This window comes from Odocoileus virginianus, chromosome 33 (genome assembly GCF_023699985.2).
Source record: "Odocoileus virginianus isolate 20LAN1187 ecotype Illinois chromosome 33, Ovbor_1.2, whole genome shotgun sequence".
NCBI classification, from domain to species: Eukaryota; Metazoa; Chordata; class Mammalia; order Artiodactyla; family Cervidae; genus Odocoileus; species Odocoileus virginianus.
The window spans coordinates 18,930,528-18,956,518 of NC_069706.1; the positions used below are offsets into that span (position 1 = coordinate 18,930,528).

Consider the following 25,991-nt stretch of genomic DNA (forward strand, 5'->3'; position numbering starts at 1 on the left):
AGTTAAATGATCTGGGTTTTACCCCCTTTTGCCTTTTTTCCAAAAGAGTTATTTGTGTAAAATATATATTACCTGTTAGCTGTAGCCTATATTTGCACTGCTTCATTTTTTATGTTTATCTTCACTGTGGCACAATTTTGGTGTGTTTTTTTTTTTTCCCCTCTCATCTTCTCCCTCTTCTGTTTCTAGTCTCTCTTTCAAGTATTTATCAACCTAACACTCAAAAGTGCACCAAAAAAATGGGTGTTTTCAAGATAAATGCTTCTGTGGTCACAGATTTGAAAACTGCTGCCTAACCAAATCGTGATACTGGTTCACCACTGCCCTTTGCAACAGGGGTACAGTCTTCCAGCCAAAATGCATCTGAGGTGGAGGAGGTTGAGGAGGAGGAGGAGATTTCATTGTCTTGCTTCACCATGGTCCAGTAGGGAGAAGGGGCCCTCACTTCTTTCTTGTGATCTCTGTGGATCATCACATCACAGTTAATGTCTTTTCCTACACACATTACATGGTTATTCTTTTTATATCCATGCCATTCTCTGGAGATAGACATTGGTCTCCTTACAGGGTAATGTCCAGTGGACTGTGGATATTTATAGTACTTAAGTCTTGTATCAAAAGCTTCATCATCATCACTGCTTGTGACAGATCCGATATCTTTTGCCTCCTCAATTTTCTTTGTTGTGCTGAAATGGAAAGACTAGTGAATGAAATGGATTCTTAATGTCTACACATTCATTATCAAAAGATGTCTTATAACCTGCTTTGGATCATAAAAGAAAAAATACAGTTTAGCTTTGGCACTACCTGTCTGTTATTGAAAATCTTCTCTTAAAAATTACCCTTATGGAATTCCCTGGCAGTCCAATGGTTAGAACTCCATACTTTCACTGCCAAGGGCTCAGGTTCAGTGCCTGGTAGAGGAACTAAGATCCTCTTTAAATTTGTTTAAATTACCTTTAAATTTGTTTACATTCCTAAATGGAAATCAAATTCTTCCCTAAATTATTTCACATTACTTTAAAAAGCTGTGCACAGACTTAAGTGAGACTACTGACCAGAATATTAGCAGGCCTTAAAGGGTGGGTTGATTTCCCCTCACACAGAATAACAGGTCAGTGTAGCCATCTCACCCATGGAACTCAGTTTTCATGGGTCTCATGGGATCAGCAATAATAGAATATTACTGATTTCCAAGGAGGTGTCCAGAAATAATGGGCCTCAAAGATTTTCAATATGCTTATCATTGGTTATTCTTCTGAATCTTATTTTTGCTCCTGAGCATCATTCTTTGCTTCTCAATTGGGTTTACAAATGTGGATATGTAGAATACCCTTCCACCCAGATGTGTCATCATGCACTATTCCACCTTGCTGTTGCCATCCAAAAACTTGTGAAGATTCTATTTTTTTTTTAGTTTGCCAACAGGGTTCTTGAACTTTTCTAATGCCTGTAGCACATGCACCTGCTATTATTTTCCTGAACAAAAGCTGTCACATGCTACCCCTCATTCTGGTGCTATTAGCCAGCAGATCCAAAACTAAATATTTGTAATTATGAACCTCCGTTACCTTCTGTCCTGCTAATAGGAAATGGATTTCTTGCCTACCCCAGCCCCTCCAACCTATCAGACTTACTAATGTTTTCCCTAACATCCTTGGAGGCCTGTTTGTGGGTTTTTTTGGTTTGTTTGCTTGCTCCTAAGGATCTGAACAGATCTTCCCTAAAGTTTGTCTCTTCTGGTAATAGCATTTGGTATTGAGTCATTTTTTTCTGAAAGCCACTAGTCTTAAATTGTACAATTTTCTGTAATCTTTGATGTAGTGCCATGCAAGGAGATTCAGCAGATCTCAGGACTAGAACAGTTTGCCTTCAGACTCAAAGGACCTTCTTTGTAGCTGTATTAGATCACCATAAAGACAGGTGGCAGAGCCAGGTTCTTATTAAACTGGCATTAGATAGAAATGCCACAAGTCAGCATAGGTCAGGGTTCGCTGGAAACAGTTTTTAATTTCACTAGGCCTGCCCAGAGCATCACATGGCGAATTGTGCACTCAGTGCTATCTGCTCCTGAAAGAAGCCTTACAACTTTGCGAAATAAACCTTTTCGTTCCCCTTCTGCCCCTTCCTCACCCTTTTCCGCATAAGGTGCTAACATGCCTTAGCTTTAAGCCCTTTGCTTAATTAAGGGATTCAGAACATGATTGGTGGTGTTCTAAGTTTGTGGATTTTAGCCTCATAACTTAAATTGTATTCTGTGTTTGCTTTTGAATGGCCAACCTGCCATCCCTAGATTTTTAATATTCTGAATCTCAAACTCTACTTAGAATGTAGTTGTTCCATAAGCAAATGGTGAAGAGCTCAGTTTCCGGAGCTGAACTCTCCAATACAGGGTCCACCAGCTATGTGTGGCTGCTAAATTTAAACTGATTAAACTTGAATTAATTTAAAATTCCTCAGTTACAAATCTTCACATCTCAGGAGCTTAGCAGCCACCTGTGGCTAATGGTTACCACACGGAATGGCACAGATACAGATCATTTCCACTAGCACAGAGAATTCTTATTGGATGTTGCTGCTCTGAACACAGACGTATACTACTTAGCCCTGTGGCCTCTGGCAAGTTTACATACTCTGTTGGCTTCAGTTTTCTTATCTGGAAAACGAGGATAAATAGAACTGTCCTGAGGATTAAGTGGTACAACGCTTGTAAAGCGGTGTCCATCACATAGTAAACAATAAGTCCAGTATTATCATTAATGATTTTTAATCAAAGCAGGATTGGTTTAGTTATTGAGAGAAAAATTTTCCCCATTCTGTATCTGATCTGAAGGGAACAACTGCTATCCAGCTCTAGTCCACTGTTACCATGTGGGGACATGAGCCCATCTTTTGTTTTTCAGGAGAAACCAGAGATGATGATTCTTTCCATGAAATCTTAGATTTGTAAATTTAGCAATTCAATTTTTTTTCATTAAAATTTTTTTGAAACAGAAAAATGCAAGTAAGTTGAATGAAAAAAAAATTCTGAACACCTTGGTAGCTACCACCCAGGTCAAGTAATAAGAGTATTACTGGCCCCTGGAAAAAGCTCTCCTATATATCCTCCTTTCTCTCAACACTGTCTAAAACAGTGAGGGGGATAAGCAAAGCATATCTGTGAACCATATCAGTCCCCGTGGCCACAAGCTGGACTCTGAAGTAATATGGGCCATTTTTTAATCTTAGTAAAGAGCCCCTAGCCACACTTCTTTGAGCACATCCCAATAAGCAAAGGTACACAGCTGTACAGTTAGTGCTTAGGGACCTGGTCAGAATTAATAACAGTAACTCTTGGATCAGAACACTAAATGTGCCACTTAAAGAAAAAGGAGATAGAGAAATCAAGCCAGCCCTTAAATTTGACTTGTTTGACTAAGCAAATGCTCTCCCACTAAGACAATGGCAAACTGGCTTTTTATTTTAGGCATAATGAGTTTAACAGGTTTATGATACAGATATCAAGTGGATGTTTATACAAGTTTGGAGATAATACAATTTGGAAATTATTAATATATGAATACTAATAGAAACCAAGGAGTTTGCTTAGCAGATTGAGAGAAGAAAGCCAAAGACAAGGCTTGGTAAAAGGCAATCACGAGGAAGTGACAAAAGGAGATAAGGGAGTATGGTACTCCAGAAGTCTGGGGAAGATTATATTTCAACAAGAGTTGAGGTGGGAGGTTGTAAAGTGCCTGCTGCTGCTCAGAAGCCAGGCAAAATTAGAGACTGAGAGGAGTCCACTGAAATCAGCAGTATGAAGGTTGCAGGTGACCTTGGGGTAAAGGGCTCTCAGCCAAGGTCTGCACCAAGGTGGGATGTGGTGTCTCCTGGGGAACTGGTAATGTTTAATACAACTCTTTCAACAGCTTTGGAGTCAAGGGACAGGACAGTGGCTGGTAAGGAAAGGAGAGGGGAGTGGAATTAAAGTGGGCTTTGCTGAGATGGAAGAGTTTTAAACAGGCTTAATGGTTATTGAGAAGGATCCAGAGAGAGAACTGAATATGCTGGAAACAAATGAGGAAAGGGATTCACAGCACATGTTTAAGGGCTAACATTGGAAAAGGGGGAGTCACATATCTAGGTTTGAAGGCAGAGTTGCCACTAGGTAGTTTGGTCCTTTTTAAACTCCATGTCCAAGGCTCTTTCTTGCCTTTATCATTCTGCCTCATATTAGGTCCTACAGATTGTACCTTCCAAAAGGATTTAGAAACCCACTGAACTGTGACAGTGTCATTAATTCCTCCTACAAGGTCCAATTGATAATTCTCACATTTAACAAAGACTGTGCTTCATAGACCCTGGGGAATTCTGTAGTATAACAAAGATTTCCTAAACTTAACTACTTACCGTGTGATTGGGAATTTGGTCTCAGGGATTAAATCATATATTTCTTGCCATTCTTGGGGTATGTCTATAAAATCTCGGTAAACTTTTATTTGTAGTATTGTTCCTATGGTGATATGTTGCAGAAGCTTTAAAAATTCTCGAAGAGTATAACCTAACACATTTGCATAGCCAACACTAATCAAAACATCACCTGAAAAAGGGAAAAAATTAAGTAAAATTAAGATGATGGTTTAAAAAAGATCATGCCATTTCTGTCTTCAACGTGCAATGTTTCTTCCTGTGGGTTTTTTTTGTGTGTGTGTGAAGTATTTCATTTTATAGGTTCACATTGTTGGTTCATTTTGAACCAAAACCAGGCTTCAAACTTTATTTAATAAAAAAAAAAAATGATCCTGTCAGTGAATAATGAATACATGCAAGATGTTTCTTAATAGTCAGTGTAATGGTAGATATTATAGCATGTTTTTAGAACATTTCAGAAGTCCTTGGTGTGACAGAGGCTAAAAATGATTTATAATCTGAACCATCCTTGAAGATTCTAAAAATGTGCTTGTTTCAAGTAAAATAAATGGCTCTACTACTGTTAAAGAAAAAAATCACTTACACTAAGTGAACAAATGACCTACTTTATATTATACCTGCCTGGCCATTGCCAATGCCCTCCACAGTAAGCAGACCATATTAAACATCAAGCCTTTCAGTTTAATATTCTTTCCTTATGCAGTATTCATTGAGCAAGTAATTCTACATATAACACTGGACATTTAGCATGCTTTAATTAAGTTGAAGATGTGTATGCAGAGAGTATGGAAGCTCAAAGGGATTTGACACCTAGGTCTCCTATCGTAGGACAGAGCTGAACAGGGAGGGGAGTATGATGGCCAGCCATGCAGCTTCTGAGGCCCCAGCAGACGGAAAGAGAACCACATCTTGACAGCCACGTCGCTGGACCTCCCAACTGGATGTTAAATAGACCCAATTTATTCATTTGTACCCAGCAGCTAAGGCATGGACATGCAGACTAGGTCCAGCTATTGGTCAGTCCCCCTGGGTCACTAAACCTGAAGCAGGTGATACAGAGAAGAGACAGGAGCACCCAGTTTCCATGGTCTTTTGTTCTCTCATCATTTTCCAAACCTGGTTCTCAAGGCTTTCCAGGAATTCTGTCAGATTAAATGTTCTAAATTCAGTGCCTTTACAGAACTTGAAGAAAGTTCTTTAAACTTCAAGGGAGAGCTTGAAGAAAGTAGGAAAAACCATTAGGCCATTCAGGTATGACCTAAATCAAATCCCTTATGATTATACAGTGGAAGTGAGAAATAGATTCAAGGGATTAGATCTGATACACAGAGTGCCTGAAGAACTATGGACGAAGGTTTGTAACATTGCACAGGAGGCGGTGATCAAAACTATCCCTAAGAAAAAGAAATGCAAAACAGCAAAGTGGTTGTCTGAGGAGGCCTTACAAATAGCTGAGAAAGGAAGAAAAGCGAAAGGGAAAGGAGAAAAGGAAAGATATACCCATCTGAATGTAGAGTTTCAAAGAATAGCAAGGAGAGATAAGAAAGCCTTCCTCAATGATTAATGTAAAGAAAGAGAGGAAAACAACAGAATGGGAAAGACTAGAGCTCTCTTCAAGAAAATTAGAGATAACAAGGGAACATTTCATGCAAAGACAGGCACAATAAAGGACAGAAACAGTTTGGACCTAACAGAAGCAGAAGATACTAAGAAGAGGCGGCAAGAATACACAGAACTATACAAAAAAGATCTTCATGACCCAGATAACCCACGATGGTTAATCACTCAGCTAGAGCCAGACATCCTGGAGTGCAAAGTCGAGTGGGCCTTAGGAAGTATTACTATGAGCAAAGCTAGTGGAGGTGATGGAATTCCAGCTGAGCTATTTCAGATCCTAAAAGATGATGCTGTGAAAGTGCTGCACTCAATATGCCAGCAAATTTGGAAAACTCAGCAGTGGCCACAGGACTGGAAAAGGTCAGTTTTCATTCCACTCCCAAAGAAAAGAAATGCCAAAGAATGTTCAAACTATCACACAATTGCACTCATCTCACATGCTAGCAAAGTAATGCTCAAAATTCTACAAGCTAGGCTTCAACAGTATGTGAACTGAGAACTTTCAGATGTTCAAGCTGGATTTAGAAAAGGCAGAGGAACCAGAGATCAAATTGCCAACATCCTCTGGATCATAGAAAAGCCAGAGAATTCCAGAAAAACATCTGCTTCACTGACTACGCCAAAGCCTGTGACTAATTATGTGGGTCACAACAAACTGAAAAATTCTTAAAGAGATGGGAACATCAGACCACCTTACCTGCCTCCTCCAAAACCTAAATGCATGTCAAGAAGCAACAGTTAGAACCGGACATGGAACAACAAACTGGTTCCAAATTGGTTAAGGAGTACGAGAAGACAGTATGTTGTCACCCTGCTTATTTAACTTCTATGCAGAGTATATTATGCGAAATGTTGGGCTGGATGAATCACAAGCTGGAATCAAGATTGCTGGGAGAAATCAGATATGCAGATGACATCATCCTTATGGCAGAAAGTGAAGAGGAACTAAGAGCCTCTTGATGAAAGTGAAAAGGAGAGTGAAAAAGCTGGCTTAAATCTCAGCATTCAAAAAACTAAGATCATGGCTTCCAGTTCCACCACTTCATGGTAAATAAATGGGGAAACAAAGGAAACAGTGACAGACTTTATTTTCTTGGACTCCAAATTTACTGCAGACAGTGACTGCAGCCATGAAATTAGAAGATGCTTGTTTCCGGGAAGAAAAGCTATGACAGAGCTAGACAGAGTATTAAAAATCAGAGACATCAGTTTGCCAACAAAAATCTGTATAATCAAAGCTATAGTTTTTCCAGTAGTCGTGTATGGATGTGAGAGGCGGGGACCATGAAGAAGGCTGAGTGCTGAAGAATTGACGCTTTTGAAATGTGGTGCTGGAGAAGACTCTTGAGAGTCCCTTGGACAGCAAGGAAATCAAACCAGTCAATCCTAAAGGACATCAACCCTCAATATTCATTTGAAGGACTGATGCTGGAAGGGCAATACTTTGGCCACCTGATGCAAAGAGTCCACTCATTTGAAAAGACCCTGATGCTGGGAAAGGTTGAAGGCAGGAGAAGGAGACAACAGGGGATGAGATGTTTGGATGGCATCACTAACTCAAAGGATATGAGTTTGAGCAAACTCTGGGAAATGGTAAATGACAGGGAAGCCTGGTGTGCTACAGTCCATGGGGTTGCAAAGAGTTGGACATAACATTTTAAAGAGACTGAACAACAACAACAATAGAACTTCTTTATTGATTGCAGTTAAGACCCCTGACTGGTATAAGGGCATCTAGCAAGAGAAGAAGGAATACAGGGAAACTGATTTTTAAGGACAGAGTCACATTGGGTAAATAAAATCTTAGTTATCAGCTCATACAAGTACTATCATCCTGCCACATGGTCATAGAGACTTCAGAGCTAACGTCAGATAAAGTGACCCTAATAAGTCCCAAAGAATGTTCACCCCGCTGTGCATGGGAAGCTAGGGATCCCTCAATCACCTCATTCTAAGACAGCTGAGGTCTAACCTCAGAGTAGAAAAGAGTCAAGATGAAGTACTTTCTCTATCACTACTTCCCAACTCTTTGTGACTCCATGGACTGTAGTCCACCAGGCTTCTCTGTCCATGGAATTTTCCAGGCAAGAATCCTGGAGTGGGTAGCCATTTCCTCCTCCAGGGGTTTTTCCCAACCCAGGTGTCAAACTTGCATCTCCCGTGTCTCCTGCATCGGCAGGTGGATTCTTTACCACTGAGTCTCACCTGGGAAGCACTACTCCTTACTCTGCTATAATTGGAAATTATGCTGATCCTAAAGGAAGCCTCCAAGGAACACCAAAGACAAATTTCCATAGTGCTTGATTCTATCAGAAACAAAGGTCACAGTTTTAAAGAAAATGAATACTGAGATGGGTGGAGAAAAGCTTCTACTTTGGTCTTTAAAGACAGCTGTGGCTAATTTCAGAATGAAACAGGGCTTCTCCCAGCTACCTAGAGATTGTATAATCTGAAACAGCTGTTCACCCTATAGAGGTTAATTAAAATGTAAAAAAAAGAAACCCTCTCGGGATAAGCTTACTTGCCTAATGTTAAAAGGGGTGTTTAGAGCTGAAAGCTATGGCTTGACATGCTGCTTAATTATGTTGTTAAAAAGGTGACTTATCGAGAGGGCAGAAAATAAACAGCTTAATTGCCTGACCATCCTGGCTATAAACCAAAGGTGTCATTGTATGAATATGATTATTCTAGCAAGAGACATTAACATTGTCTTTCATAAAGAAGCACCAATTTGGCATTCATAAATATTAATATTATACATTTTTTGTTTTAATGGGCTGAAGGAACCACATTGTATAAACTGTCCCAGTTATCTATATTTAATCAATTTTTCAGCAGCCAAGCCACTACCAAAAAGTAGATTTTATTTTTCTCCCATTTCTCTCAACTAGGCTATAAATTCCATAAGCTCTGTGTGATTCAAGACCACGTATGACTGGCTCACCATTACACCCCAGTGCCTGATGCATGCACACAGCAGGCATTCAGGAAACGCTTATTGAATTAATGTGGCCTAGTAAGGCTGGTGACCAGTACATAATTTTTACCTTCAAATCTATATTAATTTCTCCAAGAAAAGAAAAATGCTATATTAATTTCTTAAGATTCTGGATATCAGAGTTTGCTAAAAACTATGCTGGCCAAAAGGATTTTAAAGTTTAGCCAAAATAAATTAGGAAATCAAGATGAACCCCTATTAAGAAACACCAAAAGAAGAGAAATTCAAAGCACATAAGAAATAATGGGGCTGGGAGGTAACGGGGTTAAAAAAAAAATCAGGTTTCTAGGACCATCAGCTCTCAAAATCTCATAATCATTGTCAAAGGGACTGAGTTACAGAACCTTTGAATCCTAGACCTTGAAGAGAAGTGCCTGACTTGTCATGAAGAGATCTGGGGCTCTGGACTTACTCCATATTGCAATCTCTTTTCTAGTCAAAGGTATGGGCTTTCTAAGCAGACATGGGCAGACATGGGTTCAAATCAGCTTAGACCACCCACTTAGCTCTCTACTAAACAATTTAATTCATCTCTCTGAGCCTCTGTATTTTGTTATCTACCTTCTAGGAGTGTTGCAAAGATTAGATAATAGATGTGGAAACACCTTGCAAAATGCCTAGAACAAATGCTCACTTACTCTTCATTTATCAAGCACAGGCATAATAAATGCACCAGTGCTAATGTTAAGTCCCTTGAATTCATTAAAAGATGAATTCAAGACTGCCTCTGACCTCCAGGAGCCCACTAACTATGACCCCCACCAGGAGATTCTGTTTCATGAAAGCATACTCCCATCCCACTCCAATGAGTGTGCACTCTGCTTATCAACCAGCGTCTGTCTCCTAACTCCAGAAAATCTAAGGAGAACAGGAAGAAGAGGCCCATGGGACCTGGCCTAGAGTTCTGTTGGATTCAAAGTCCAGAACTTTCTTTCTAGCAGGTTCTTCCCCAGCACCAAATAGTGATATGTGGAGAAAATGCTTTGGATTTTAAGGTGAGGTAAACTTTCATAACAGCATCATTGATCCACTTAATTCCTTAATCCACTGCCTTTAACCCTAACTACAATTAGAATAACCTGAGAAGCTTTTAAACCATGAACTGCCCTGTCCCCAAACCAACTGAATCAGAACCTCTGGGGAGATGGGACCAAGCCATTTTTATTTTAAAGGTCTCCAGGTGATTCGAGTAAGTAACCAGAGTTGCAAACCAGTGGTTTAATCCACTAGGGCTGTGGTACCACAATCACTTTTATTGTTGTTGTTCAGTCACTAACTCATGTCCTACTCTTTGCAACCCTATGGACTGCAGCATGCCAGGCTTCCCTGTCCCTCACCATTTCCTGGAGGTTGCTCAAGCTCATGTCCATTGAGTCGATGATGCCATCCTATTATCTCATCCTCTGTCATCCCCTTCTCCTCCTGCCCTCAATCTTTCTCAGCATCAGGGTCCTTTTCAATGAGTCAGCTCTTTGCATCAGGTGACCTGATGCAAAAATATTAGCCAATACTTTGGCCAATACACAATCATTTTTGGTTAACAACAAAACAAGATACAAGTCTGGAGAATCTCTAAGAACAGCCTTAGAGAAAGGATTGCCAATATTTCCATAGCACTGTGGCTCTCCAAGCATTTTCATAAAGATTATCTCATCAAATACTAGCAACTTCTGACAAAGGTGGTATTTCCCAATTTAGAGATGAGGTGAGTAAGGCCAGGAAAGTTAAAGGACTTTGTCCAAGGTCAAAGAACCCACAAAAGAGGTACAGCCTGGGCCTGAATTCAGGCCGGCTCGCACTGAATGGTTTTTCCTTCCACCACCTTACCATCCCACTGTGTGTCCCTGACTCCTGAGCACAGCCCAGAGAAGGCACTGGGAAAATGTCTTGAAATGGATGGAAAATTCATTCATCTACAGACAAGAGAAGCAGGGAAGTACAGACAAAGACAGCGTTCAAATCTCCACTCCTTGGTGTGACAACGCACAAGTTACTAAATATCTGTTTCCTCATCTGTATATCGGTTTAATGCAGAATCTACCTTGGGGATTGTCAGCCGGGTGAAATGAGATCACACATCTAAACATTAATGATGATTCACACTGCCTACAAAAGAAGAAAGCCTTATCCATACAGAGCCATAAATGCTGGAGTGACATTATTCCTGTATATGAATCCCTTCTAGATGGAGGTGAACCTGGAAAAGGAACTGAGTCTCACTGAGCCTTAGTTTCCTCATCTGCAACAGGTGGATGATAACCACAGTTCCTACCTAAAGGGTTATTATAAGAATTCAATAAATAGGGCTTCCCTGATGGCTCAGTGGTAAAGAATCCACCTACCGAAGCAGGAGTCCTGGGTTCAATTCCTGAGCTGCAAAGATTCCACGTGCCGTGAAGCACCTAAGTTCGTGTGCCGCAGCTACTGAGCCTGGGCTCTAGAGCTCAGGAGCCACGACTGGAGCATGTGCGCCCTCAGTCCCATGCCTCACAACAAGAGAAGCCACCTCCAGTGAGAAGCTCAAGCACTGCGACAGGAGAGGAGACCCTGCTCACCACTACAGAAAAGCCCGCACAGCAACAGAGCAGCCAAAAACAAATAAATAAAAGAATTCAACGAGTGAATACAGGGAGGGTTATACAAGTAGTAGCAGCTGGCTTGCCCACTGAAAGCCTTCAAACAATGTCACCATCATCACTGTTACACTGGAACCTAACAACCTGAGTCTCCCTGCAGGCAGATGAAAGGGAGGCAGAGTAGACGGGTCGGGAGGCCTGGGGAAATCACAGTCACCTGGCTGGAGTGTTCCATCCCTGGCTGCAGCTCCCTTGGTAATGAGGTGGGTGATCTGAAGGTAGGGCCCATGCTGGATGATGATCAGGCCTAATCCCAGAGTACCCACAGTGAGCTTGGTCTGAAGAGTTTTGCTCAAGTCGTGTACAGATGGCTTGACCTTGAGGTTGACTTGTTTTCCTAAAAATGGAGAGATTCGTTTTAGTCTTTCTGCTAGAAATCAGCATGACAGTAGTAACTGGGGTTCTAACACCAGAATCTTAGGGCCGTGACTTAACCTCTCTCTTCCTTAGTTTCCACATCAGTAAAGTGAGGATAATAAAAATACCCATTCAGAGGGTTGTTATGAGAATTAAAGGAGACAGTTAAAGGGCTTTTTCACAGTGCCTAGCACACTGTGATGTTTGATTAAAGTTAGTTATTATCCATTCACTTAACAAATATTTATTGATACAGGCAGTGTGCTAGGAAACTGAAGTGTTTCTTGCCCTCATGAATCTTCCAGCCGAGTGAAGGAGACAAATATCAATGAGCTGTGTAAACATAGGTTGAACAACAAACTGTAACACATGCTATGAAGGAAAAATACAGAGAGCTCTGAGGGTGACCAACAGGTTAAGTCTCCTGTGGGGAAGACGGGTCAAGGCTCACAGAGGAGGTAAAATTTGAATTGAGGTCGAAAGGCCCAATATGAGACCTTTAAGCAAAGTATGGTGGAAGAGAACAACTAAGATTCTGAGACAGGAAAGAACATAAAAGGAGACCAGTAAGGGACAGATAGGAGCAAAGCCGTCGCAGACAGGCTGCTCAGCCATTTTACCTCACTGGGAAAGCTTAGACAGGTACACCCATGGCGGATTCAAGTCAATGTGTGGCAAAACCAATACAATATTGTAAAGTAAAATAAATAAATTTTTAAAAAAATCTTAGAAGCGACCTTGGCAGGACAAGCTAAGATCACATTCAAAGAAAGAAACAAACACCTCAGGCTGCTGTATGGATTGTGGGGTCCAGACTGGAAGAGAGAAAGTGTTACTGCCTTCACCCAAGCATGTCATGACAATGTCAATGGAAAAGGACAGTAGAAAATAAGCATTTGGGAGGAAAATCCAGGAAAATGGGTAGTGAGGAATTGAAATATGTTTTATACAGAACTAAATCTCACAAGAAAAGTTTCAGAGACTGAGGAGTGCTTTAGAACAACAAGTTACTTTTCCAAGAGGATGCTTCTGAGATTCATTTTCAGTTCACAGGAAGCTTCTGGGGAATCCTGTTTTCAGCACACTCTTCCAGCCTTTCACACAGCCAGCACTTTTCCTTAAGAAGTGACAAACAGCTAGTTGCCAAACCTTTGCCAAATCCATGTGACTGTAGTGTTTGGGGGTGGGGGAGTGGGTTCAGGAGTCCTCCCCACTGTTGGGGGTGGCGCTTCCCACATCTCCAGAGGTTTCACAGTCCTTTCAACTTCAAGCAAGTGTCCTTGCCTGTCTCCAACCTCACCCTCCCCACAACCACAGATGCTCTCTGACTGGAAGGAAAATTAAGTGTGTGCTTAATCACTCAGTCATGTCTGACTCTTTGTGACCCCGGGGACTATAGCCAACCAGGTTCCTCTGTCCATGGCGATTCTCCTGGCAAGAATCCTAGTATAAAGAAGGCACCATCTTCAAGACTTTTCAGGATTACAGGAGCAATTTGGAACAGGTCATTCCCTCCTCAAGTCTATGGCTCCTGAGCAAACAGAGAACTGGCATCATAGACAGGGTCTGAGTTCCAACCTCAGCTTGCAAATTAAACATGCTCCTGATATAATCTATGAAGCCCAGTCACAAAAGACAGCAGGGTTAAGTGAAAGAAGCCAGATTCAAAAGACTCCATACTGTATGCTTCCGTTTTTGTGACATTCTCAGTAGAAAGGGCAAAACTATAGAAAACAGATCAGAAGTGTCGGGAGCTGGGGTGGAAAAGGGGTTGGCAGTAAACGAGCATCACAAGGTAACTTCAGGGGTTGTGGAAGCGCCACGTCCTGATTATAGGGGGTTAAATGCGGATATATGATTACCAAAATTCACAGAGCTATACACTAAAAAAGGGGGGGGGGGGCCTCTTCCTGTATGTAAATTATAGTTTGGTAAACAAAAGATGGTGAGACGCTATCTCAGAAGCCAAGAGTGTGATGTCCCCATTTTACAGACGAGGAAAAGTGAAGGAGTCTTGGTCTCCAGAACATACCCAGTTACCTTTAACGTTTTTCGGGACAGACTTCTTCATGGCCCTGGGAGGCTAGGCCGCTCAGGAGCGCCTCCCTGAGCGGAAGCTGGAGTCAGTCCATCTCCCAACTGTTTCGAACCAGGAGCCGGCGCACTGCGGATCGATAGCCGGTGGCGAGGAGATCTCGAGCTGGCCCCCAGGGGGCGCTGCGACGCCGCCTCCCAGACGTTGCGCGGCAGTGCGGTCACCACAGTGCTTCAGCCGACCCTGGAGAATGCAGTACATGGAAATTTTGGCGCAGAAAAACAAAACTTCTGCGGGACTAACACAGTGCCTGGCTCACAGTGGGTTCATCACCCATTCTTGGAAACTACTGAAATGGAGAGGGTAGAGGAAACCTAGAGGAGGGGGCCTCAGAGATGTAAATGGTCTGCAGAATATCATGACTACTTCATAGATGAGCACAGATGTCCTGCTGAGCTCCCAATAATGGTATTTTCAAACACTGTTACATTAACAGCGCCAACTGCTTTGGAACTGCACTTTATTCATGAATGTTTTGAATGAGAAAAGGCCAAGGGTGGACTGAAAAAAATGAGTCACGATTAGGAGAGGAATTAATTCTTCCTTCTTTTTTTCCAAAATAATCCATTCCCCCCGCCCACACACACATTCACTCACACAACAAATATTTACTGGAAGCCTGCTCCATGGTTTTTGCTGATGCAAAGGACACAACAATAGACAAAACAAACACAGGCTCTATCCTCCTGGAACTTAAATTTAAAAAACAGATGAAGTGAACAATTTTAGGAAAGTATAAGTTATCAAAAATAAATTCTATAAGAAATAGAAAACAATGAAATAATGCAGTACTGTCATCCCTGGGCTTCCCGGGTGGCGCTAATGGTAAAGAACTCTCCTACCAATGCAGACAGATGCTGGAGACAAGGGTTCGATCCCTGGGTTGGGAAGATCCCTTGCAACCTACTCCAGCATCTTCTGGAGAATCCCATGGACAGAGAAACCTGGCGAGTTACAGTCCACAGGGTTGCAGAGTCAGACACAACTGAAGTGACTTAACACGCACGCACGCACTGTCATCCGGACTCTGATAAAACCAAAAGGCAAAGTCTCTTATGTTCATGCCTTCAACAAACAGTAATCAAGCACCTGTGAGGTGTAGCACTGTCCAAAGATTTCCATGGTAAACTGGGAGATCCCAGCTTATTCAGCTGCTTCTGTGGCTTTACCCAGTTAACCAGGGAAGACTTCTTGTTGAATAAATTTTGTGCTCAAGTGGCTTATTCAGAAGGAAATGTCATCCTGTTCCCTGTTACTCTCAGCCTCAAGGCATCTCCTGCAGGTAGCTCCTTGTGATAGATTGCCTGATTCCTCCTTCAGTCTGGCGAGGCTTCTGTCCAGACACTAAATTAATTCTGTCATAAAACGCATCCTTTCCCTCCATTTTCCTATCAGTAGAGAATGGTGAGCATTTGCAGGAATCAAGTACATCAGCCTTCAAGGTCCTGTGAGGGACCTGGCGCACAGGGTCCCTGGACCCTCCCTCCATCCCAGACTGAAAACTCTTTATAGTGAATGCCAAGATCACATTGACTGGTAGAACTGAAAGGTACCAACTGTTGCGGATGCCATGCTGTGCTGCCCAGATCCCCCTTCAGGACTGAAGGATCTATTCCTTCTCTTCCACCTCAAACCTGCCACTAGCTGAAGAGAGCCCTTGCCCGAGATCACACCTACCCAAGGCAGCTAGCAACCAGTGACCGATTGATACAGGGTAAAAAACCTGGCTCCCTCAGCCCAACTTGAACAACCGTAAGGGGCCATCTCAGCTTCAGAGTTCCCTAAGGACCTTCTGAGGTCCTCCTATCGCTGCTCGGCAACCCGACTTCTCCCTCTGCCAGGCCTTGCCTCCTTCTGTCCACAGATGGGAGAGTACTCCCCAGTAAATGCCCTGCAACTCAGAGTATTCCCAGAGAACCCAACCTGCAACAGCTTATGCCAGGGACAGCACGAACGAGTAGACGCCAAGACGGGATTCTGGAGCTGGACCTGCTGCCCAGGTAATAATGAGGACCCCATCCCCTGTAGAGGAGGAGCATACATAGCCTTGGGCACAGGGAAGCACTATGATTGTTCAGTTTTTCACCGGCAGTAAAATGGCTTGGCACCCACATGATCTACCTGGGTGCCTCAGTTCTCCTTTGCCCTATTTTACAGTAAATAGACAAATTCAGCAGCCACAGCCTCAGAGGTCCATGGCAACCAGAGGCTCAACCCCCTTAGGGATGGAGGTCTGGGCCATGCCACCATGTGAGCCACCTAGAGGTGCTGAGGGTGAGAGGAATCTAGGAAGGATAGGAGAGGCAGGAAATGATGAGTATGTCGGTTATACCTTAAGGTGAGCTACAGCAACAGCAGCAAGAGTTCTGTTTTGTCCCATTAACCTTCCTATTCCCACAGGAAAAGACTCCACTGGGTCCTGAAGGTGCTGCTCTCAGAACAAATGCTGCACTGTCCTACCTTGTCCCCCTTCAGGACTGGAGGACCGATGCCCCAGTTACTGGGGAGGTTGTAGGTTGACAGCCCTCAGCTGTCAGCCCTCTCAAGGAATTGTCTTTGGCTGAAGAGCCACATTACCCAAGGTCATGCCCCGTGACTAGCGTCCAATGACTGGTCCAAGCAGAGATATCAAGGCTTTGTTGGCCCTTTTACCCCAGCTCAGAACAACTCAGAACAGCCGTCACCACTTCAGAGCTCCCTGTGGACTTGCCAAAGCCTCTTGTGACTGCACCACAGTCAAACTGCTTCCTCTGCCCAGTCCTGTTTCCTTCCATTCCTCCACAGGAGTTGATCCTAAAAGCACTCCCTAAACTTCTTGCACTGTAATCATTAAATCAGTAAACTTCTTGCACTGCAATCAATAATCTGTCTCTAAGTCAGCTTCCACAGAACCCAATCCAAGAGACTAAATGATATTTGAACCCCCTGCACAAGTTACTAGCCTCTGGATTTAGCTCTTTCATTTCATCTAACCCCAGAAACCCCAGATGAACATGTATGGTGCTTTCACCACATCCTTAGCCTGCACGGTGAACCTGATCCCCAGGGAGGCAGTGCATCCTTTACCCTGTCAGGCCAAAGATCCTCCTTAAAGAGAAGAGTGATTGCACAGTCCCTTCCACAGCTTTCCTTGAGGGCTTCTCTGGATTCAGCCTCTGCTGGGCTGAAGCCTAACATCCATCACGACAAGGCCTGCCATGCCCAGAGCCCTTTAGAAACCACAGAGTGACTATTTGTGACTCTGGGCTGCTGGCATAGCTCCCTCCCGGGCACCTTCTGTCTTCCTGGGTCCTTAAGGACTTTCTGCCCTTTGCAGCCTCAGGGCTCATCTTCTCTCTGGATACAAAAGTTCTAGCTGCTCTGCAGAGAGGTGAGAGGATGCGGAGGTGCTATCCCTGAAACGGAGTGCCTGACGCTGGGAGTCTGTTAGTCAGATAGAGGAAAGAGGCCCAGAGAGGTGATGTGACTTTCCCAGGTTCAAGTTAGTAGCATGGGTGGGACTGAAATATGGTTCTGTATTCTTTTTTACTCCATCACACCATGTCTCCCTAACCCCTAGGGTTTGCCTCTACAAAAATCTAGACTGAGATATAGAGAACAGACTGATCTGTCCTGTCCTGAGAGTCTTGGGACTCTGAAACACTACACTGGCAAGCAAGAATCAAACTGGAGGCTAAAACCAGCCCCAAATTATTGGGACTAATAGGAAATCTGTAAACAGCGTATTTGGTTCCTGCCCACCCCTTTCACCCCACATCCTGATTGGTAAGGAATAGGATAGGTGGCTGTTGTATGTAGTGATGTGCAGCTATTAATATGGTAGAAAAAAAGTTTTAAATTCTTTTAACTTTGTAATAGTTGTTTTTGTGTTTCAGGCTTAGATTTTTCAGACCTCTTATGGAGGGGCAAAGGTAGGAGGGACAGGAAGGGATGCCTGGGTAGAAGAAGGAATTTATGCTTGTATTTTTTAAACACAAGAATCAAGTCATAATTCCACTTAGCTGCAGTCAGAATAGGCAAGTGTTCCAATATTTCACCCTGAGATTCTCAACTGGCCCAATGGTGAACATCCGTGGACATTGTTTGAGAATTTAGAACTGTACAGTTGGAGTTTCTTCTATTACTTGGCAGCAGAAACACCAGAAAGAAGCCAAGAAAATGACTCCGCCAAAGTTCTCCAGTGTTTAAACAATAACAAACAGTGAAAAATTCCTGCAGTAATGTGATATGCATTATGTCTAAATCCCTGGAACATATAAATCAGCTTGTGTCAATTTCTGTGGCAGAGGAAAAACATATGATTTAATAATAATAATAAAAACCCTACCCTTCCCACCACCCCCCCGCCCCCACCATAAGAGACCAATGTTTGGACAGGAAAGTCTATCAGCAAGCAATTGAACTTCCTTACCCAATCTATGTGGTGATACTGATAACTCTGTGCATTTCTGCAAGGCTGTTGGACTGGTGGAATTTGAAACCTGCTGAGTTTCGTGGGCATGTAGGCATTCCAAAAATAGAGACAGATATCACTCTTCTAGGTCTTTCAAGAGATGACCTAGGTGGCCTTTATGGAGAAAATGAACATCTCATTTCTTGTTCACTGCATGGGGAACTCTCTGGGAAAGAAAGAGCTGGACTCAACGTCAGGGTTAATAGTGATTAAGTACATGAGTCATGGAAGAAAAGGAAACCTCCGCTTGATAGCAAAATCCTATGTGGTATGTGGTAGACCATATGTGTTGCTACCAAATTCTGCCAACCATCTCTTTTTCTGTTTCTCCATCCAACTTAAGCCCCTCCCCACATCCCACCTCAGTAAATAGTATCATCAAACACCCAGTTACTCAGGCCAAAAATTTAGGAGTCAGTCCCTGAATCCTCTCTTTCTTTCAACTGCCCCCACCCTCCCATTTATCAGCACGTCCTTTCCTCTGCCTACAAAACAACCCTATCTGCCCACTGTCCCCCATCTTCACTACTCTTATCCTAGCTAAAGCTACATTTCTCTCTCTCCTGGACTACTGTTTCTCTTAACTGGTATCCCTGCTTTTGTTCTTGCCCCTCCCCACCTACAATCTATACTCTTTTTACAGACTAAATAAGACCTGTCACCCTCTTGCTTTAAACCCTCCCTTGCTTTCCTGTTGCATTGAGAACAAAATTCAAACTCTTTATCACGGCTCTCGAAGTCCTACATTTGAACTCTGCCTACCTCTCTTTTTCTCTAACCGTTTTGCAGTTCCTTTAACAGCCCAACCTCTTCCTTGCCCGCTTCCCTAACCTTCTTTGCACTTCCTTTTCTCTCTGTCTGGAACAGTCTTGCCCTGATCTTCACGCATGAGGTCTTTATGAACGTGGCGTTCTCAGTGAAACCTTCCCTAGTCATGCTAAGTATCATAAAACCGCCGCCCCCTAGACCTCTCCTCAGATCTACCCCCAATTTAATTAACAGATTAACACCTAGCATTAAAGATGAATTTTTAACAAAGTTTCTGTCTCTTCCCCCACTAGAAGGTAAGCTTTCTGAGAGCAGAAAACTTGTTTCTCCTGTCCACTCCGGCACCCCCAGCACCTACAGCGCCTGCTGCAAGCAGGAGTCCCTAATCATTCCCTAAATGGAGCAGTCCCGGGCTGACGGATACGGCAGAGGCAACGATAATACAAGATGACAAGTGCTTGTCACTGGCTCCTCGGCGGTCGCGAGGCCACCTCCTGCCGGAAGAAAAGAGGCTCCTGCCCACTCCAGGGCAGCGAGGCGGGCGGCCGAGAAGAAGCCGGGCGGAGCAAGGCCTGAGGCGGGCGGGAGGAAGGACTGGGGCTGCCAGCCTGGGCTGGACCGAGAGAACAGAACGGGGTCGTCAGGGGCCGAGAGCCGGAGCCGGCCGCCCCAGCGCCCCGGCTTCGCTTCCGGGTGAGGGGCGGGCGGGCGGAGCAGTTCCGGGGCGGACGGCGGTTCCGGCTGTGCGGGCCGCGCCGCGGCTGCTAGTCCCGGGCGCGCGGAGGGCGCGAGCGGCGCGCGGGGTTTGAGGGGGAGCGAGGCGGCGGCGTGGGGTCTTCTGGCCCCGGCGGCGGCCCATGGGGCGGAAGGCGTGAGGCCGCGGCCTGCCCGGGGCTCGGGGGGTGGGGGGAGCGGGGCGGGGAGATGGATAAACTGACCATCATCTCAGGATGTCTCTTTCTGGCCGCCGATATCTTCGCCATCGCCAGCATCGCCAACCCGGACTGGATCAACACCGGGGAGTCCGCGGGTGAGCGAGCGGCAGGCGCGCGGGGCCGGGCGGGGGATTGGCTGAGGGCGAAGGGAGGGGAGGGGAGACCCGGCTCAGGAGAAGACGGGGCTGGAGGATGCGCGGCGGCGGCGGCCAGCCTAGAAGAAGGGGGCGGTGAGGCGACCCGGGCTGCCTTGCCGAGGGGCTGGCGAAGGGGACACTCGGGTCGCGAGCCAGACCCCCGGACGGAGGGGAGCGGCACCGCGGGCTGAGTGCGAAGTGGCCGAGGAGATCTGGACCGGGCTGGTGGTCCTGGACCGGGAGAGAGGGTGAAGGGAGACAGCCGCCAACCTGAGGGACAGCAAAGGGAGGAACGAGTGTCGTCCTGGATTTTAAAAAAAAAAAAAAAAAGTCAAGGTGGGAGACGGGAGGAAACCGATTTGGAAGAAACTGAGGCGCCTGTGAAGGAATTAGAAACCAGGCGGTGAGACTGGGGCCCGGGGCGAGGCAGCCTGTGGGGTGTGAGAGTCCCCATAGAGCTGACGGGCGACGAGAGGCCGAAAGGAGTCGGGGCCGACCGCTGACCCTCGTTCCCCCACCCTAAGAAGCGGCGTCCGGGTTAGAGGTCCGGGCAGGACCGGGTTAATGGTGCCGCGAGAGCTGGTGGCGGTGGGGGGCGCCGGATGAGAGCCTCAGACCCGCTCCCCTGCCCAGCCCCTGCCCACTTGGCAGTGTTTGAGTTACATGTGGCTTCCGATTTTCCCTTTGAAGTCTATGTGGTTATAATTTTGCTTTATTTTAGGCCCCGGAGCTGTAATAATCCTAATAATAAACTTCATTTTATGGAGCATCTTTCATTCCAGCGCATCACAAAACGCTTTCGAGATCCTAATAGTAGTTAGAAAATTAAGTAACACGTTAGAGTTGTAGGCAGCCCAGTAGCAAACAGTGCGTGCTGTAACACCACCGAACTGTAGGCAGCAGCGACGAGGTGGTGCCCTCAGGAAAGAGGTGGGCATCTTTCTGAAGGATATCCCAGGTGAATGCGTTTGCAGCATTTTTCCTGGCTTGGGCCACCAACTACACCACACCCCCCCCCCCCCCCACACACACACATACACACAAACTCACTCACTCACACTCACCCAGACCTGTAAGACGAAAACTTTAATTAATGTAACAGCTGCCAGGAGAGCTGATGGGAGTAAAGGAATAAACATTTTTTCTGCTTGTTCAGTGCAGGTGAAGGGAATAGAGTTGGGACTATCAGACTCCCTCCATGAATATTTTGTTGTAAGCATGTATCACTATGCTGTCAGACTTACTTCTTAAGTATTGCTTATGATTCTGTATTTATCCTGCAGTATTTTTAGCTCTTAAAAAAAGCCGTGGCTGGGACATTTGTTGCTTCCTCCTCCTTTCTCTCCCCCATCTAGACCTAGTAACACAAAATCATGCTGTCAGATTTACTGGTTATTAAAATAACACTCTAAAAATTTCTGCTCCTTTTCTTGCCTATATAGTCATAGCAGAGCTCTTAATTGTAAACCATATATGATTATTATGTGACCCTGTAGCATTGTTAGCTATTGCTACAGTGGTGATATTGCAACTTATAAATGTATCAGATAAACACTGTGTACCTTAAATATACACAATCTTATATGTTAATTATATCTGTTTTTTTAAAACTGTTAAGCATGTAAAGAAAATATCAGAATGATTTCAAATTTGGTGAAACTGCAGGCTTTGTTTCTGAAAATGTTAGTAATGTCAGTGTTACTAGTTGTGTGTGACATCCAGTTCCTGACTTGTTTTTAATCTGATTATGCGTGCAGTGACTCCTTTTGTAAAGAAGTTTCAAGTGGAATCCCAGTGTATAAAATAGACTGAATGTCCATGGGAAGGAAACAGCTTAGAGAGAGAGGAGAGAGAGATGAGTAATCTCATAACACTCCTGAGAAGATGTTATACTTTATTATATTTGAAAGAAAACAAGAATAAGATGAATACAGCTCCTTCAAATTAGGCAAAGTCATCAGCTGTGAGTTGCCTTGGAGATGGGAGGGACAGAAGACCAAGGTTTGAAAGAAGTAGAAAATGTTTGAAATAATAGTTGTGAGAGACAGCTGGAAGCCATAGGATTATCTAGCAGTGTGGAAACTTCACTGGAGTCAGTGGTCCTGAACAGAAAGTGTGATAACCGATCTATGCTTTGTTGACCCTCTCCTGGTGCTCAGCTACTCTGGCACCAGTGTGTGATGAAAGCCAATAGACAGCTTCATTCAGAGTTGTGGTTTGCCAGATACACGCAACAAAGTAACAGAGGAGCAAGTGTTTAGGGCATTGGTCAAAATATTGTAATGATAGCTCATTAAATCTCAGCTGGATGAAGAGTAAAAGTGAAAAAGAAAGCTGTTATATATATTTTAGTCATTGAATACTAGATGGCATATGGTCAGTGGAATAGTTGACGTAGACCCGTCGAGTTGAAGACTTCGCTGAGAGTTATTGATACAGCGGAGTGGAAGGGCAGGGGGCTGGGGGCACAAGGTCCAGACTGTGACACTGGTGATGTGTGGCTGAAGTGGGGGTGGAGGAGGTGATTGTTTGTTTGTTTTTTTTTTTAACAGTTTCCCTTGCCATCTCAAGATACCTTTCAGTTAAATATTCTGTGTTTAGCAAGAGGAATAAGAGGAGATAGTACAAACACTGGAGATTTTTTCAAAATCATATCTACCCGGTATTTCTTTTCTTTCTTTCTTTCTTTCTTTTTTTTTTTTTCTGGCCATGCCTTGTGGGATTTTACTTTTCCAGTCAGAGACTGAACCAGAGCCCTTGGCAGTGAGAACATGGAGCTCTAACCATTGGGCCACCAGGGAATTCCCTAAGCTATATTTCTTAAGGTTAAATATGTCAGACAGTGAGCTCCCCCAAACTTAAAATGAATGAAGTAGTGTGTTTATTTGTTCACTCCTGTACCTTTGCATTGTGGTAAGATGTACCTGAATCTTGCCTAGTGTTTGAGCTTGTATGCTCACTGTACTTTTTACTTGAACAGACAGATCTAGTCTTGAGTTAAAAAAAAAAAAATCAGTGCAGAGTTACACTTTCCAAATCAATGAAACATTTACAGGAAGTTCAGTTAAGGTTTCAAAGGTAGCAGGACTGGCTCTATGCTAAGATCTGCAAAAAAGTGACTTTACCTGGCAGCAAAAAGTTAATATGTTGTTGATTCCCTTTGGTGCATTATACATTGTACAAAAGTCTTGATTGCGGTGTTTTTACTGCAGCTTTTTAAATGAACAAAGTATATTTTGAAAATAGAACTCCTGGAGCTGAAAGGTTCCTCAGAATGGAGTTTGAAAACCACTGCCATAAACTAGTAAGGGAAAGTTTAGGGTTCAAATCCAAACTTTACCGCTTAGTAGCTCTGTTACTTTGGTTAAGCTACCTGGCCTTTCTCTAAAGTTCCCCTTCTGTAAAATAGAGATAACATCTCAGTGAGTTATTGTAATGATTGAGTTTAATCCATGTAAAACATTTAGAACAATGCCTGATACATAGTAAATGCTCATTAAAGGTTAGATATCATTGTATGGCTGTTCAAATTTGTAATAGGTGTCAAAATCCCAGTTTTGAAACTGAAGCTCAGAACTTATTACTGAGAACTGACACAATCTCATTAGATGCTTGGAAGTGAGGAAACATCAAAGCTTAGCACAAGTCAGATAAATTTGTCTTCCCTTTTGGCTTTGGACTTTTCCATCACTATTTCTCCTCTTTTAGTCTCTCATCTCCAACTTCTAGTCTCTGTACTCCTCAGCTTCTGAAAGGAAATGAAATATCCCAAAAGGAAATGAAATATCCCAAAACAAAAAGCTGAGTAAAATAACTTCCTTAAATCCCAACTAATAAACTATATTACTGTAAGATTATGAGCCATGTTTCATGCTGGAAGTTTTGTGTTTTTTGTTAATTTACCATTTTTAAGACTTCTTTTTTTTTTTTTTGGCTGTGCTGGTTCTTCATTGCTGCACATGGGCTTCCTCTAGTTGCAGTGAGCAGAGGCTCCTCTTCGGCTCGATACTCTTCTTGCGGTGCATGGGCTGCTCACTGGGGTGGCCTCTCTTGTTGCAGAGCCTGGGGTCTAGAGCATGTGGGCTTTAATAGTTGTGGTTCACAGGCCTGGTTGCCCCACAGCATGTAGAATCTTCTTGGAGCAGGAATCAAGCCCATGTCCCCTGCTTTGGCATGCTCAATCACGTCTGACTCTGCAAACCCATGGACTCTAGCACACCAGGCTCCTCTTGCCCATGGGATTTTCCTGTCAAGGATACTGGAGTGGGTTGCTGTTGCCTCTTCCAGGGGATCTTCCCGACCTAGGGATTGAACCAGTGTCTCCTGCATTGGCAGACAGATTCTTTACCACTGAGCCACCTGGGAAGTCCCATACTGGCAGTTTTTAATGTGTTTTTATAGTATTGGCCCAAATACAGAGAAACTATATTCTTTAATTTTCATCTGTGTGTGATAGCATTTCCTGAATTTATTCTAATAGCTTGTGGATTATGCACAAACTTTTAAAGATATGATGAATACCACCACCACCACCACCACCCCCCACCCCCCGTTTTTTGGCTGTGGCATAAGACAAGTGGCTTGTAGGACCTTACTTCCCCAACCGGAGATCGAACCCAGGCCCATGGTAGTGAAAAACCCCATTCCTAAACACTGGACCACCAGTGAACTCTAGAGTGTAACAGAAATATATGTCGTTTGTATGGGGAATATACATTGGGGAGGGATACTTTAGTAAGGACCCTTAGGAGTTTCTATTAATGTAATAAAAAGTATTAAATGATAGGTAAATATAATGGCAGAATTACATTAATTCTGCTATACTAGGGTCAAATTTCTACTAGTTACTGGAACTCAATATCAAGACTATTTTATGTAGTGCTTTATAGTTTTTGAAGCACTTTGACATCTATGACTTGATTTGATTCCCTAGGGTTCTTATATTTAGCCAATGTTAAATAGTCATTTCTACATTTTCCCCCATAAGTTGGTGCTTTGCACATGAGATTTGAGTTTCAGGGTTGCAAAGTCTCCCTTCAAGAACACTCTTCATTGAAGTATTACCTGTGTAGGAATTTGTGCATACATCAGTGGCTTAAATTTTTGCCAGAACAGAAGAGGTAAAGGAGATTGGGGTTTCAGTATTAAAGGGATGTCCTGCACTTTGTACAAATACCTTAACCTCACAGTTACTGTTTTCTCATCCCTCACGAGACAATTCTAGTGAAAAAGAAAGATTTTTAACAAGATCAACAAAGATGCTCCTGATAAATATAAGTGATCTAGAGATCCTTTTATTGAGGCATCCCTTTATGACACAGATTTCAGTGACCATTTATGATTGTGCATGCTCAGTCGCTTCAGTCGTGACCAACTCTTTGTATCTATGGACTGTAGCCTGCCAGACTTCTCTGTCCACTGGATTCTCCAGGCGAGAATACTGGAGTGGGTTGCCATGCCCTCCTCCAGGGGATCTTCCTGACCCAGGGATCAACCCTGTGTTTCCTGCTTTGTAGGCAGATTTTTTACTGCTGAGCCACTGGCTAAGCCCAACCATTGAAGATTGTTACCATCCTATATCATCC

At 43.7% G+C, this 25,991-nt stretch overlaps 2 protein-coding genes across 4 annotated transcripts in view; one reads left to right on the top strand and one right to left on the bottom strand.

The window, feature by feature from the left end:
• Positions 1 to 19,979, bottom strand: part of PDZD9 (PDZ domain containing 9) — a 32,991-nt gene extending 13,012 nt beyond the window's left edge. For all 3 annotated transcript variants that reach the window (XM_070461002.1, XM_020899370.2, XM_070461004.1), the window contains exons 1-6: positions 19,759 to 19,979; positions 18,525 to 18,747; positions 14,059 to 14,296; positions 11,819 to 11,998; positions 4,390 to 4,579; positions 73 to 686 (exon numbers count right to left, since the gene is read on the bottom strand). In XM_070461002.1, coding sequence (XP_070317103.1) covers positions 293 to 686; positions 4,390 to 4,579; positions 11,819 to 11,998; positions 14,059 to 14,089 — 795 coding nt within the window. In that variant the 5' untranslated portion in view covers positions 14,090 to 14,296; positions 18,525 to 18,747; positions 19,759 to 19,979 and the 3' untranslated portion in view covers positions 73 to 292. The remainder of the gene's footprint in view (positions 1 to 72; positions 687 to 4,389; positions 4,580 to 11,818; positions 11,999 to 14,058; positions 14,297 to 18,524; positions 18,748 to 19,758) is intronic.
• A 97-nt stretch (positions 19,980 to 20,076) lies between these two features.
• MOSMO (modulator of smoothened) overlaps positions 20,077 to 25,991 on the top strand; it is an 82,782-nt gene continuing 76,867 nt past the window's right edge. Inside the window, exon 1 of the mRNA XM_070461005.1 lies at positions 20,077 to 20,364. Coding sequence (XP_070317106.1) covers positions 20,259 to 20,364 — 106 coding nt within the window. The 5' untranslated portion in view covers positions 20,077 to 20,258. The remainder of the gene's footprint in view (positions 20,365 to 25,991) is intronic.